This window comes from Corapipo altera, unplaced genomic scaffold, assembly GCF_003945725.1.
Source record: "Corapipo altera isolate COAL_440 unplaced genomic scaffold, ASM394572v1 61411, whole genome shotgun sequence".
Taxonomy (NCBI): Eukaryota; Metazoa; Chordata; class Aves; order Passeriformes; family Pipridae; genus Corapipo; species Corapipo altera.
This window is the reverse complement of record NW_020884875.1, coordinates 23,518,178-23,532,030: the sequence shown is the minus strand read 5'-3', so window position 1 is coordinate 23,532,030 and position 13,853 is coordinate 23,518,178. Positions and strand designations below refer to the sequence as shown.

The window sequence follows — 13,853 nt, the reverse complement described above, 5'->3', positions numbered from 1 at the left end:
CCGCTTGCCGGTGTGGTTGTGGTGTGGGTTTTTTTTCAGTTTGTTTGTTTATTCCGTGTTAAATTTCGCCGTCCGATCACAAACCCATTTCAACGGGAAGGCCCCGCTGGCGGTTTCCTCGGCCCCCGGACTACACCTCCCGTGAGGCAGCGCGGCCGCCCCGCCTCGCTTTGGGGAGAGCGGTCTCGCGAGGGCGGGCCGGTGCGGGGCTGTTTTTGGCGGGCTGCGGCGCGAGGCGCGGGTGCCCGCGCGGTCCGAGCGCCCGGGGCAGCCATGACCCACGTCTGGGAGAAGGATCACCTCTGGCTCTACTTGCTGGCCCTGGGCTTCGACCCGAACAAATGCCCCAAGGACGTGAACGTGGGACGGTCAGTGCGAAGGAACACCGGGGGAGGGCGAGGCGGGGGGGGGGGGGGGGGGGGGGGGGGGGGGGGGGGTGGGGAGCGGTGGCTCTTCCACCCGGGAGCGCTCGGCTGGAGCGGAGCGGGGGCGTTTCGCCGTAGCCACCGAGGGTCCCGATGCCCCTGGTAATATGTAGCGCAGGGTAAAAGCCCGCAGTGCCACCGCGGTCCGTGTTACCTCTGTCCGAAGAAATGAACTCCAGGAATGATAAGAGCTGCTCCCCGGCACAGTCCCGTAGGGAAGGCGAGGCGAGCGGCTCCCTAGCGCGTGTTTTCAAAACTGGCCTTGAAAGATAACGCTCTCACCGGAATTATTTCATAGAATAATAGCACGTCAAGGAGTTGGAAGATCACCCCCTCGCTCACGGACAGGGGGACACCTCCCAGTAGACCAGATTGTTCAAGGCCTTGAACGCCGCCGGGGATGGGGCATCCACAGCCTCCCTGGGCCACCTGCTCTGGTGCCTCACCACCCACACAATAAAGAATTTCTTTTTAATATTGTACATAAATTTCCTCTCTTTCAAGTTTTACCCGTTACTCCTTGTCCTGCTACTGCAGTTCCTTATGAAGAGTCCCTCTCTGGCTTTCCCGTAGGACCGCTCCAGATACTGTAAGGTTGCTGTGAGATCTCCACAGAACCTCCTCTTCTCCAGGCTGAACAGCCCAACTCTCTCTGCCTTCATAGGGGAAGTGCTCCGGTTCCCTTATCAACTTCATGGCCCTAGTCTGGACTTGTTCCAACAGTTCCGTGTCCTTCTTATGTTGGGGGCAGCAAAATTGAATGCAGTACTCCAGGTGGAGTCTCAGAAGAGCAAAGGAGGAGAATCACCTCCTTCGGCTTGCTGGCCATGCTTTTGATGCAGCCTTGGATTTCACCTGTGTTAAATGGGCTGGACGATGTATACTTTTACACACAAGTAACAAAGTATTCAATGTATACTTTGTAATGCTTTAATATAACCTAATGTTTTGTAATCTTTAGTGGCCAGTAAAAATGCTCTCTTAATTTGTCACCATAACTACTTCTGATGGTGCTGTTTATTTGTGTACTAGGAACATGTTTGATAAACCAAACCCCAAAGCATTTGCTGTCGTTGCCCTCTTCTTGTTTACTAAGCTGGATAAGGACCGTGCACAAGAAACTTTTCGGTAAGTGTTTGGCTTGTGCGGTTATTTACTACTCTGCCCTTAATTAAGAATATGTCTATACACCTGCTGGAGGGAGGGAAGTGGTCACTTGGGGAATACTGTGGAAGAAGAGCATAGAGTCAGAATATTTGTTTCCTTTTCATTGCTACTCTGTATCACAACATCAGAATAATTAAAGTTGTGTCTGATAGTATCTGTAACTTGGTGACAAAGTTTATAACTTTGATATAAACTTAATAGCTGCAAAGTAATCTATCTTTTCCATTCATATTGCTGACCAAACAAAGAGTAACATTTCCCATTTATGGATTGCTGCCAGGATCTTCAGCATTATGTTCATTAAATGGTTTTCCTCTTATAGCTGAGCTGTTTTAGCTTATGCATCTGAAGACATGGCAGGAGGAAGACTAGTGATATGAAAGTGGTCAGTTATGACCCCTTTTTTGTTCTTCTTCTTCCCTTATCCTAAGTTAGAAAGAGCTGCAGACAAATCTGTCTCTGAAAGAGTCTGTAGTTAACTTATGGAAAGAAAACATTGTCATTTAACAAACTTTTAGCTATCCTTGGATATATGTCCCTCATTTGCTGGCTCCTCCAGTAGGCATAAAAAGAAATCTTTGTCTTAGTCTTGTTTTTATAGTGGTTAATTAGGTATCTGGATATTTGAACATGTTTTGAATTTTTTTTCTTTTTTTCACTCATCCTTTTTAAATGGAAAGGAATTATGTGTTGGGAATGGAAGCCAATCTTCAATTTAGGAAGCAGTGCTGTAACTGGCTAGGAGAAATTTCAGTAAGTATCATGAAGAGTGGAAGTTGATGTTATGCTGGTTTCTGTGACCTATTTTTTTTTTTTTGAGAAAACTCCTTTAAATCAGAGTTTTAAATAAGGATTTTTATAAAATAATTCAGTTTTACTTTGTGTGTTCTTTCATATAGTTTATTTTGGACTTCTTTGAAGAAAAGACTGTGGCATTGTGGAATTTAGATGACAGGGACCTAATCTTAGGTGTTAAAGCTTCTGTGGCTTGCTTCTGGGTAATGGTATTTAATTAAACATAAGTCTAGAGAGTTCCTTAGCTCTGGGTGAGAATAACTTCCTTCAGCTTGAGAGGTGTTTGTTTAAGTTGCCTGGGAATGTGTTTATCGTTGTGAAAGCTGTTTCACATGCATGAAAAACTTTAATATTAGTCTTTCCTTGTATATAGGAAAAGGGACTAAAATTTAAGGCAAGCTTTTTAAAAAGATAAATCAAAACTGATTGCTTCAGGTATCATTGGTTATTATGTTACCTTCTTATGCTGCCTTTGTTTTAATAATTGTTCTAGAAATTACATCTTTATATACTGCAAAACTTTTGATTTTTTAGTAATAATGGACAAAGCGTAAGCCAGCAATGCAGTATCTTTGAATATGGTAAAACTGCATTAATTAATTACTTGAGTGGAAAATACAAAAGAAAACTTTATTGTATTTTCAAAGATAGGGATTACCAATCAGGAAGACACCGATTTCTCACATTTATCCAACACTAATTTCAGTCTTTGCATCGAAGCTGTCTTGTGTACGGAACTAGGGGTGGTGGTAGGAATATTGAAAAAAGCTTTGTTCTCTTCTGCTGACTAGAGAAAGTGTCAGCTGTGGTAGCAAAGTCATTTAGCTTTGGATCAGGCTTGCTAGCAAGTAGTCTGTAGTGTTTTGGTACTCAGCTACGTGTTTGATAGCTGTTGTTTATGCTTTATTTCTTAGATTACATCTGTGTTTAAAACAATTTAACTTTTCTAGCATCCAGGGCAAAGCCGTCTTCCAAAGATTACGCCTTCATCACTGCTTTCTCCTGCTGGTCCTAAATTTGTTCACTTAGTCTACTCGTTTGCAAGATATGTGATGATTGAGGACGTGAAAAAGTTCTCTGTAGGTAAGTTGTAATGAAAGAATAAAAATGCTTTGTTTGTTGTTTGCACATCTGTCGGTCTTTAATGTATGACAAGAGCTGTAAGTAGTTCTGAGTTGGCTGCTCAGTTCAGTCTTTCACAGCGTCCTGTGCACTTGTGTAGAGCTACTGCTGATAGAACAATGCTGATTGCTTTGCTCTCTGTTGTTTTATGGGTCTTGTTCCAAGGCTCATCTATGCAATGCTCTACACCACTGGCTACACAAGCAATGATTTGGTCCAAAAGTATTGGCTCGCTATACCATGTTCTTCCTCAGAACTTGATGAATTCTGAAGCATCAGACCTGTCTATTCTAGGCATCTTGTATTGTTTTGATAACCTAAAGAAAAAAGAAAGAGAACGAGGGAATGAAGATATATACAACAGAAAAAAAGATGGCAAAAAAGGCAGTACATTGCATGCTCTATTTCAGTCCAGGTAAAACAAGCATCTTGATTTGTGAACATTTCAGTTCAAACTAGGTAGATTAAGAAGCTATCCGTTTGCTAAAAGTGAATGATGTCATCCAAACATTAACTTCTGTTTAGGCACTTGTATACCTTTTGCTGAAGCTGTAACGTTGAGACCTGAGGACATGTACATTGCAAAAGCAAGACATAGAGTTGGATATAATAAACTGCTGCAAATTCTTCAAAAGGAAGACATTGTTATTCGAGAATATGGGAAAAAAGCACAGTAAGTAATGAATTTAAAGAAATTTAGTCTTTTCATAAAAGCTGACTTATGCATGTGTGTTTCTGAAGGGATTTGAGGAGGCTACATCTGCTTTACCTCACAAGTTCTGCCATATTTTCTCCCTTCACATCTTCTAATTGACAGCTCTACTGTTTGTAGATCTTTTGTGAAGTATAGTAGTCTAAAAGAAATTAGTTCTTCATTTAGGAGATGCTGTGTTTTGGAAGATACGAATAGTAGGGTATTAAAATTATCAGGGAATTCTGCATGTATAGCACACTATGATTTCTTAACTTTTGAAGGGTCATATCTTTAAAATATAACTGTCTCAGGATGAAACATTTGGCTTTGCTTAGTCATTGTGAGACATATTTTGTTTACAGGAACCTTAATTATTTCACCAAAAGTATGCTATTTATTACTCTTTTTTTATGGAAGACCTGGAACTTTCTGTGCAGGCACAGACTTAAGTATCAGTGGAATTTAAAGGATCCGTGTGGGATAGTTTGTGACTGGAGCACTGTCATGGACAGTTGCGAGCTGTTCAGTAAGTGGCAGCAAAGGGTGATGAGCTGCACTATAGGTAAAAGAGCAGTGACAGTGCATGTAGCATAGCTCCACATAAGAGGACTAATCATGTTTCATGGCTTTGGATCAAGACCTGAGGGTTTAGCATCCAGGCAGACCTCATGGTGGGTATCAGCTGGCCTTGATTCTTACAGAGGACTTCAGCTTACCCTGGTAATGCTGGGAAAGCATTTCAGTGATGCATTAGCAATGTGCAAAGTGGGAGTGCCTAGAGGATGACTTTGTAATGCAATCAAAGTGTTCCATGTAGGATTGGTGCTCTTATGAACCCACTGCATATAAGTAAGAGAAACTTCTCTGGAGACATTACAGGACTTTTATGGTTACTGTAGCTAAGACTGTAGAACTTAAGATCCTAAGGAAAGTGAGGAAGTTGAGTGGAAAACTAATAACAATGGATTTATAATTTGAGTGAATTTCCACTAGCCCAGGGAACTGCTAGAAGGCATCTTGTGGAAAGCAGAAAGGCTCAAGAGTGATATTTTCAGAGATCCTTGATGAAGTATACGCGTGGTCCCTCACCTTAAGTAGAAAAAGAAGCAGGTGTAACAAGGAACCAATCAGATTAGGGCAGTGAGCCTGTGATAGAGTTCAGAAACCAGAGTAGCAGGATATGGAATATAGAAAAGGGAACTGACTCCCAGACACGAATACGGAGGTATTTCTCAAGTGTGCAGTGAGGTACCTATGAGAGCCAAAGTTCACCTAAAGCTTCAAGAACCCGATAAAAGCCTGAAAAAAGAATCATGTAGGTATGTTATTAGGAATTGGAAGTATATGGTGGATTTAGGTCTGCCTCTGAACGAAATGATAAGTTAAAAGTTTTACAGGCTAAAATAGTGTGTGCTTTACCTCGGTGTGCATGGCTAAGGTCAGTAGCCCAGTTTCTATTCCAAGAAGCAATGGTGAAAGAAGCAACGAAACACTGATAGAAGAAGAGGATGCAGCGAAGGTTTCACTGCTACCTGATGGAATGCATCCAAGCGTGCAGGGATACTTACCTGGCATCATTTCAGAACAGCTAAAGGCATGAGCCCAAAGGGTGATAGTGCCTCAAAGTTGTAACTGGTGTAGCTGTCCTTGAGTGGAGTTCTTCTATGGCTAATACTGTGTCTTCCTAAGGGATATGGATGACAAGATTGAATGCAAACTGGTCAAACTTGCAGAAGGTGCCAAACTGTGAGAAAAGGAGATACATTGCAATGAGGAGGCATTACATAGAGAGACTTTGCTGCGTTTGTAGACCTGCACAACAGAAATTGTGCAGAGATTTAACAGAGGCTAGTGTGACCTCCTGCACCTGGGATGAAGCAGTTCCCAACAGCAGCACAGGCTTGTGGATGATTGTCTGGGAAGTAGCTCTGCTAAGAAGAGCTGGAGGTGAGAGTAGTGTGGGGCCATAAGTTGAGCATGAGTCAGCAGAGTGCCCTGGTTAGCCAAGAAGATCAGCAGCGTGCTATGTTGTATGGAAAAGAGCACTGGTCAGGACGTGGTGAAAATTGTATTGTGCATCACTTGTTTTTCTTGTTTTATTCCTCTCTCTCTTTCTGCTTTACATCTCTGTTGTTACAATATTTTACTTTATTTCAGTTATTAAACTGTTCTTAGCTCACAAGTTTTACCATTTTTTAGATGCTCCTTATCCTGCTGGGACTGGGGAAGTGGGGAGGGAGTGAGCAGCTGTGTGATAACTAGTTGCTGGCTGGAGTTGGCAATTCTAACGCCACACCTGGAATACTATGTTGAGTTTTGATTGCCCGATTGAGGGGAGAGTGAAAGATGGGAGAGATACTAGCAGAGGACCACAGTGTTTAGAGGGTTGGAGAACTTGACACGAGTAAAAGCTGCAGAAGCTTGGTTTGTTTAGCCTGAAAAAGGCAATGCTCAAGGAGATTAATCACAATTTCAGTATCTAAAAAATAGTTGTAAAGAAGATGGAGGTACTCTCTTAACAAGGATGTATGGTGACAGGACAAGGCAACAGGCACAAGGTACACAGGGGAAAACTCCATCTGGATTTAAAAAAAGTCTCATATGAGAACAATTAAACATTGAAAAAAGTTGCCCAGAGAAATGGAATCTCCATTCCTGGAAATATTCAAGACTTGGCTTGACAAGACCATAAGTAACATAACTAAAGACTCTGCTTTTAATGGAAGGGTCAGCAGTACAATTTCCAGAGGTCAAACTCTCATGAACTTGTCTGATTTCTATAATTCTGTATTTCCTGCGACCTTGCTTAGGAAACATTACTGCTATTGCATAATGATATCCTTCAAAAATGCAGTTCTCTATAGTTCATTCTTGGCAAGGGATCACAACTCTGAAGATCCTTGCGAATTCAGCATGATTAGGCACCCAATGTTTCTGAAAATCAGACCACTGTTTTTCCATGCTTAAAAAGTCGATAAAAGCGCTTCAGCAAAAGAACTTAAGTGGTCCAGCTGCTTGTACTTCCATATTCTGTTCTCTGGTCTTGAAACTGAGGTATGTGGTACAGCTGATGAATATGTTTGGAGGTTTATGTTGATAATGTACATTTCTAGTAATTTCATTATCGTTGTTGGGTCTAATAGAAACCATTCTATTGAGACAGCTTGATTGTTTAATTTATATATATCTTAGTGGCTTTCCTGACACTAATTCTACACGAAGTCATGGTAAGGAAGTTTTATTAACCTTTTCTGGTTTTTTTTTTTACATTATTCCACAACTATCTCAGTATGCAGATTTTGAAAGAATGAGCAAGATTAGTTAGTGGCTGCAAGTAATTCTGATAAACCTGAGGTAACTGTTAACTTTTTTCCTAGGGTTTTAGTTAAAGAAATAGAAGAGACAGAGTCTGAATATGCAGTTATGCAGATACAGTCTTTGAGGTAAATATTTTTCCTTGTAAGTTAGGATATATAAAATTGTTTAGTTGCTCAGTTTTATGAAATAGGAACTGTAATTTCATTACGGTCCACTTGAACTTTTGTTTTGCATGTGCATATAGGGTGAAACAAAATGACCAAAACAAAAGTGACACAGTTGAGAGAATTGAAAAGGTGAGGATTTTGTTTCTGCTGTGACTGTGTATTGTATTTCTTCTAATGTTTCTGCAACACCTGCTCTCAGATACTTTTATTTCCCCTTGTCTACTTCTGATTATGCTGGCCCCTTCATCTGCCTTTAAGCTGTTTTGATACTCTGTCATTATAGATATTATGGCAAACATTTTAACATAGCATTTTTGTGTTGCCCATTAAGGTCCGCAGTATGTGGACACTTATAATGGAAATGCTTACATCTCTGGAAAAGGATAAGGAAGTTGTGGATTCTATACTTGAAAATTGTGCGCATCAGTGTATTTTAGATGGAACTGATGTTGTTTTGAGCATTCCAGGGTTGCTGGCTCGCAGAATTGAAAGTGATGAAGTAAGTAGTTTTTGTTCTTCTTGCTAAATTTCTAGTCCCCAGGGGTGCAATTAGATACCTTAAAAAATAAATACTTCATGGATTATAAGAGATGATTGCTAAAGGATGCTTAAAATACATAGTCTGTATGCAAAAACTTGTTAGGATTATAATGCTCTTTTGTATTTGTTATGGTTAACCCATTAACTTTTTTGGTTCAGTAACTACATTGATAAGTAGTACTTGACTTGGTTAGTACTTGACTATTTTGTTGTTTAGACATTAAAACTAGGTTGACTGGTTTAACTATTGCTTTAACTTTTGCTTTTGTTTCCAGTGTGTAGTATATGGTATTGTTCAGTTACGTCATTGGTGTTGTTTGTGTCACAGCTTTTATGATAGTGGTTAAACGGAATACCTCATTGTTGAAGTTGAAGTTTCCTTGGTTCATATTGGTTTAATGTAGAATGCATTATTTGATAAATGAAACAATCAGGAACTGAATCAATCTGTTCTTAGTGCAGAAGACATAACTTTCTGATATTGGTACTGTTCATTAATTTTTTTTCTTGCTTGCTAAACTTCAAGAGTTTTACAGAAAATGTATATGAAGATGGAAAATTGAAGTTCTTAGCAGTCATGCACGTGTTAAATGAAACCTTGAGGATGCTGAGAAATGAACACTGTCAGTCTGAATTAAAAGAACTTCACAGGATTGAGAACATGGTTAAATCTTGCAATAAATTATTACAGAATTTGAACACAAAGAGGTAATTGTTGGCAAATTTTCTCTGGTCCCGTTCTTAAATCTTAGGATCATGTCTAACTACCATGGAGACTTTTCTAGAAAAATGTTACTTATAGGAAAGACATTTGGTTGAGTCATTTTCCTTTGCCTCTGGGAAATTAATGTTTGTCTTGATTATTTATATAAGTTTTAATTGAGACTCTTCTCTAAGTAACTTCAGCTTTCTGTCTTGGCTTCCTTAATATTCTAGGCTTTGTTCCTGGGAACCTCATTTGCTAGCTGATCGGATTTTTACTTTTTTTTTTCTTGTTATGTTAATAGGTTCTGAGATTTTTAAAACTTCTACCTGAACCTACCTTAGGGAAGTTTAAAGAGTGTATCTCATTTGTGTATGTATTTAAATATAGTTCTTCTAATTCTGGTGCAAAAACATAAGGATACCTAACAGCCAGTTTTTTGGTTGTTGTGCTGGTTTAAAGGTAAACTGGCAGGAGAAATGAACTCAAAAGAGATTATAAGTCAAGAGTTACAATTTAATAACAATAATACAATTATACGGACAAACAATTGGTTTTAACCCACAAAACCCAGATGTATAAGCCAGCACCCTGGGGCACAGAGTGGTGTTTGTTGGCCCCTGTGCTGAGCCCCACGTGGTTCCCCTGAGTCCAAAGTAAGAGGGGAGGAAAACCTGTTGATGAGAGTGCTGGTTGCAGCCTGGTCAAGGGTGGTGGTCGCAGTCCAGTCGAGGTTCTGATCCTCTGGATCCAATGAGTAGGGCCCAGAAGTCCCACAACCCCAAGATGATATACACTCTGTTTTGAGTGGGAATGCCCAGTACCTCCCCCAGGGCAGGGAGTTCCACAGTGGGTGATTGTGAGTCGTGAGATATTTTTGGAATCCTTGGTGGCCCATTAGCAGACATGCTCACCCACCTCATTCCAGGTGTGGAGGTGCTAATGAGTCCCTGGAGGGGAGTCATTTCTGTGAGGATAGGAACATCCTCCTATCTCACAGGCTTCTTAACACTCAGCTTATAGCCTGAGGGGTCAGGTGTGCTCTGGGCAGCTGCTGCAAATGGTCTGTTGTTAACAGTTCTTGGGAAATGACATAGAGGGTGTAGAATACACAGTTTGGGTTACACCTAAACAGTGATGAACTGGCTGCTCTAACTAGGACTATTGTGAATTTCAGTTAGTTCTTAGTACAGGCACAAATGCATGAATAAGTTCATACATATGACAGGTTTTGCAGAATAAGGAGAGCACATAATACTGTACCTCTTTATGCAGAATTGTTATCTCCACAAACAGATGTGTTACCATTTTCATGCTTATATGTTACAGGCTAGAAAGAGAGCATCAACATTGTGTGTCAGTGTGTGAATCTATTTCTAGAAGAGAGGAAGACTGGGAAATGAAGTGGAAAACATTTCTTGGCCATCATCCTTTTAATTCAATCTTTAAAGAGGATCGAGTAAGTAGTGTTCGGTTTATCTGATTCTGGGGAAGAGAAGGTGAGGGAGGATGTACATCTACACTTAAGCTTTATATGTGAGGCTGGGGGCATTACATAGTGCAGAATAGCTGATTATGCTTTATGAAGTCTTTCCAAAAGAGAATACATTTGACTTTATGACAGCTGTGTCTTCATTTGAGATTTGGGAATGGAACCATCTTGTCAAGATAGTAGATCAGTGTAAGAGTGAAGTGATTGGTTTTGGTTTTGTCTCTGTTCATCCCCCTGTGGAAGTTGATCATTTGTGTGCTCTCAGTCTGAGTTCTGTTTTTCCCTTCTAGAGTGGTGTGCTTGATGAATGAACAAAAATTTCCATTCTGGCACTCGAAGGTTATACCCTTGCCTGGCTACCCAGCAGAGAGAGAAGCTTCATGTTGAGTCTGAGAGCTGATTTGCAAAAAAGCTGTTGTAAATAACTATCTGTTAATTGCTGTTGATAAGCAGATTTTTTCAGCCTCCTTGTGTAACCTTTTCCTTCGTTTTGAAAGGAACGTAGTTCAACAGCTTCACCACCCCAGTCTCCTAGTCTTCCAGAAGAAGATAAAGAGAGTGACCTTCATCAATATCTAGCATCAATTTCAGGTGGGTGACCAGGAGAAGCTTCTTTTTCTTCTCCCCCACTGCCACAATTGTTAAAAGTTACTTGGAGTCAAAAAGGCTCCCTGCCTGTGTTTGCAGATATTCTATAGTAGTCTGTGGTAATCTGGTTCTGAATGACTCTTCGTCACAATTTTTCAGCCTTGTCCTGTCTGGGAGATCCTCTGAAGTTTGGCAAAAACCCAGTGCTGAGCTGTTTGATATTTTGTTGGTCTTGTACAAATGATGTTGAGACAGATTTATGTGTACAAAGGTTCATGGGTTCTAGAAAATACATTCAGTAAAGATATTGGGTTGAAGGAGTAGTAAGAAAGACAGAAAGAAGATAAACCTTCCCCACTGGTCACATAGGAAAAGAAACTGAAGGTGTCCTTGCAGGTAAGTATCTTTCCCTAGTACATTGTGAAATAATTCCATAGTAACTGTGCCATTTGATTAGGACCTTATTTGATGCATCCAGTCATTAGGTTACCAGTGTTGATCAAAGCTCACTTTGATTATGGTTGTTGTACATGCTAATCAGCTGATAGGCTGATTATATTTTACTGGGTAATGCTTATTGACAAAGTGCTGATGTCCCTAGTGGAGTTAGAAGCTACAAAGCAAGGGGGAAGACTGCTCGAGTCGTGTCACTTGCAGTCCCTCCTAGGAAAAATGGCATAGCAGAGGCATATTGGAATTTCAAGATGCAAAACAATAGCAAGAAGGTCCTTTTGGTTACAAAGATGAAAGTGCTTCTCCAGCAGTCTGAGGCTACGTGGGTATAAGGCTAGAAGCCGCAAAGCAAAGGCCACAGATCTGCAAATGGAAGGAAGGTAGTTTGCCTTAAAAATTTTAAAAGATTGTGCAATGATGCTGTGAGCTGGTAGTATCCAAAAGCTTGAAACAGACTGTGTCTGTGACATTCTCTCTACTCTGTGGTTAAGATGCTTAATTGGAGAATCCAGCCATTAAGAAAACTTAACCTTCTGCCTGTTGATATAGTAAGCTCTAAAAATTAACCTCACCTAACTACCTGATGTGAGCTTGGATTTTGAATGTGTTGTTGAGGTGAAGGCAACAGGAAATGCCATTTGTCTTTGCAGAAGCTGAAATTTAGGGTTAGTAGAGAACTAGTGAGATTAAACTTCAGCTTTTCATTAAAGATGTGCCAAAATTAGTATTTATTATTCTAGAGGGTCCTTAGCTGAGGTATGTGTACCTCTGATAATGTGCAAAACATTTACTTATAGTGTGCTTTGCCTTGCTTAAACTAAGGCAGCAAAAAGGATGAGAGATATTAATAAATGCAGTTGGGGTAAACATGAGTGGAATTGTGCTTTGTGTAGTTGATGTGCCACACAACTGATGCATTTATGGAGAGGTGAGGCCAATAATGATGTGGCTGGGATTGTAGTTTGGAAGAAGGTGGAACATGTGATTGATAATGTAGGGCAGCAGATGGTACCATTCTTCTTGAACATGTGTTCAGGAACAACACAAAGACCTGGCTACTAGTGGCATCTGTGGCTACAGGTGGTACCTGAGCAAAAGGATTGATAACATTGTCCTGCTTGCATATTAATTTATTTTTCTTGAAGAGTTTCAGAAAGTCCATTCTGTGAGTAGTCTACAGAAGTGGTCTGAGTCAGTCATGTCACCTGGAAAGCCTGAGCAAAGAAAACGGAAGCAATAATAAAACTTTCTGCTTGCTTTTCTAGGTATTTTTGACTCTCTTAATAAAGAACGTTGTGAGAAAGATGAGGGAGGTTTGGAAACTATGATGGATAAGTCATCATCACCACCAAAATGGTATGCTTAATGAGAAAATGATAAAAAAGCAATGGGAAAAAAAAAAGAAATTTATTTGCTGGACTTGAATATTTTGCATGTCTTGAACCTTAGTGGAATATTTCAGTAGCCCATTTCTTACATGTCACCACCACCTAATTTAGCAAGATAGACCTAAAGTAACTGCTGCTTTCTCTGGCTGGTGACTGATTGATCAACTAGTTGCTGCTGAATAGGATGCGTAGCAGCCAAGTTGCAAGGTTTTTACCTCACTTTTTAAATATATTGTTCCAAGCTTTAAGAAGTGGGTGGAGAGAAAAGAAAATTTTGTTTCTTAGGCTAAACCTCCTCAACAAGACTTTTTTCATGACTCTTCTTGAGAGTTACAATTATGTTGTTCTGTAACTACTCTATATTACCAGCGAAGGATAGAACACAGAAAAATGATATTCTAAAATTTTTTGCCCGTTTGTCATTTGCTTAGTCCAGGAATGTTTCATGACATTTTGAATAATTCTGTATTTCATAATATGAATCCTACACATACTTGAAAGTTTCCTACTAGGAGAGAAAGGGAGTGTCGTGGGTTGAGGTGGCTGGGTTTTTGGTAGTGGAGGGGGGCTACATAGGGTGGCTTCGGTTAGAAGCTGCTAGAAGTTTTCCCCCCAGTGAAGCCAGTGATAGCTGGCTACAGGAGGGACTTCCTGCTGCTGGCCAAGGGAGAACCAATAATTGTGCTTCTGTGATAACATATTTAAGAATAATTAAGAACAATGCACAGAAGAATTCCGGCCAGGGGAGAGCTGACTGAAGCTCCTAGGTGGCCCTGCTGCCTCCCCCACTGTGGGGGTGGAGGGGTGGGCAGCAGCAGCCCGGCCTGGGCCTCTCAGCACCTAGCCCAGAGCAAGCAGTGGTGCCCCAGCTGAGCCGCCTGTGCTGCTCTTGGCAGTGCTGGCCGAGCTGAACAGCAGCCCCTGTGGAGGGGTGGATGGGGCTGGGGCAGCACACTGTGGTGCAGCCGAGCCCATGCTGGAGCAGATGGATGCATGGAAGA

General features: G+C 40.8%; 1 protein-coding gene across 1 annotated transcript; it reads left to right on the top strand.

Moving 5' to 3' along the window:
- Positions 1-208: 208 nt before the first annotated feature.
- Positions 209-12,830, top strand: LOC113943178 (HAUS augmin-like complex subunit 6). The gene is made up of 12 exons (XM_027634589.1): positions 209-368; positions 1,458-1,553; positions 2,273-2,345; positions 3,338-3,470; positions 4,035-4,182; positions 7,581-7,646; positions 7,766-7,817; positions 8,020-8,187; positions 8,755-8,936; positions 10,261-10,390; positions 10,921-11,014; positions 12,730-12,830. Exons 1-12 carry the CDS (start codon positions 274-276, stop codon positions 12,828-12,830), a joined length of 1,338 nt encoding a protein of 445 aa, XP_027490390.1. The 5' UTR covers positions 209-273.
- Positions 12,831-13,853: the final 1,023 nt, after the last annotated feature.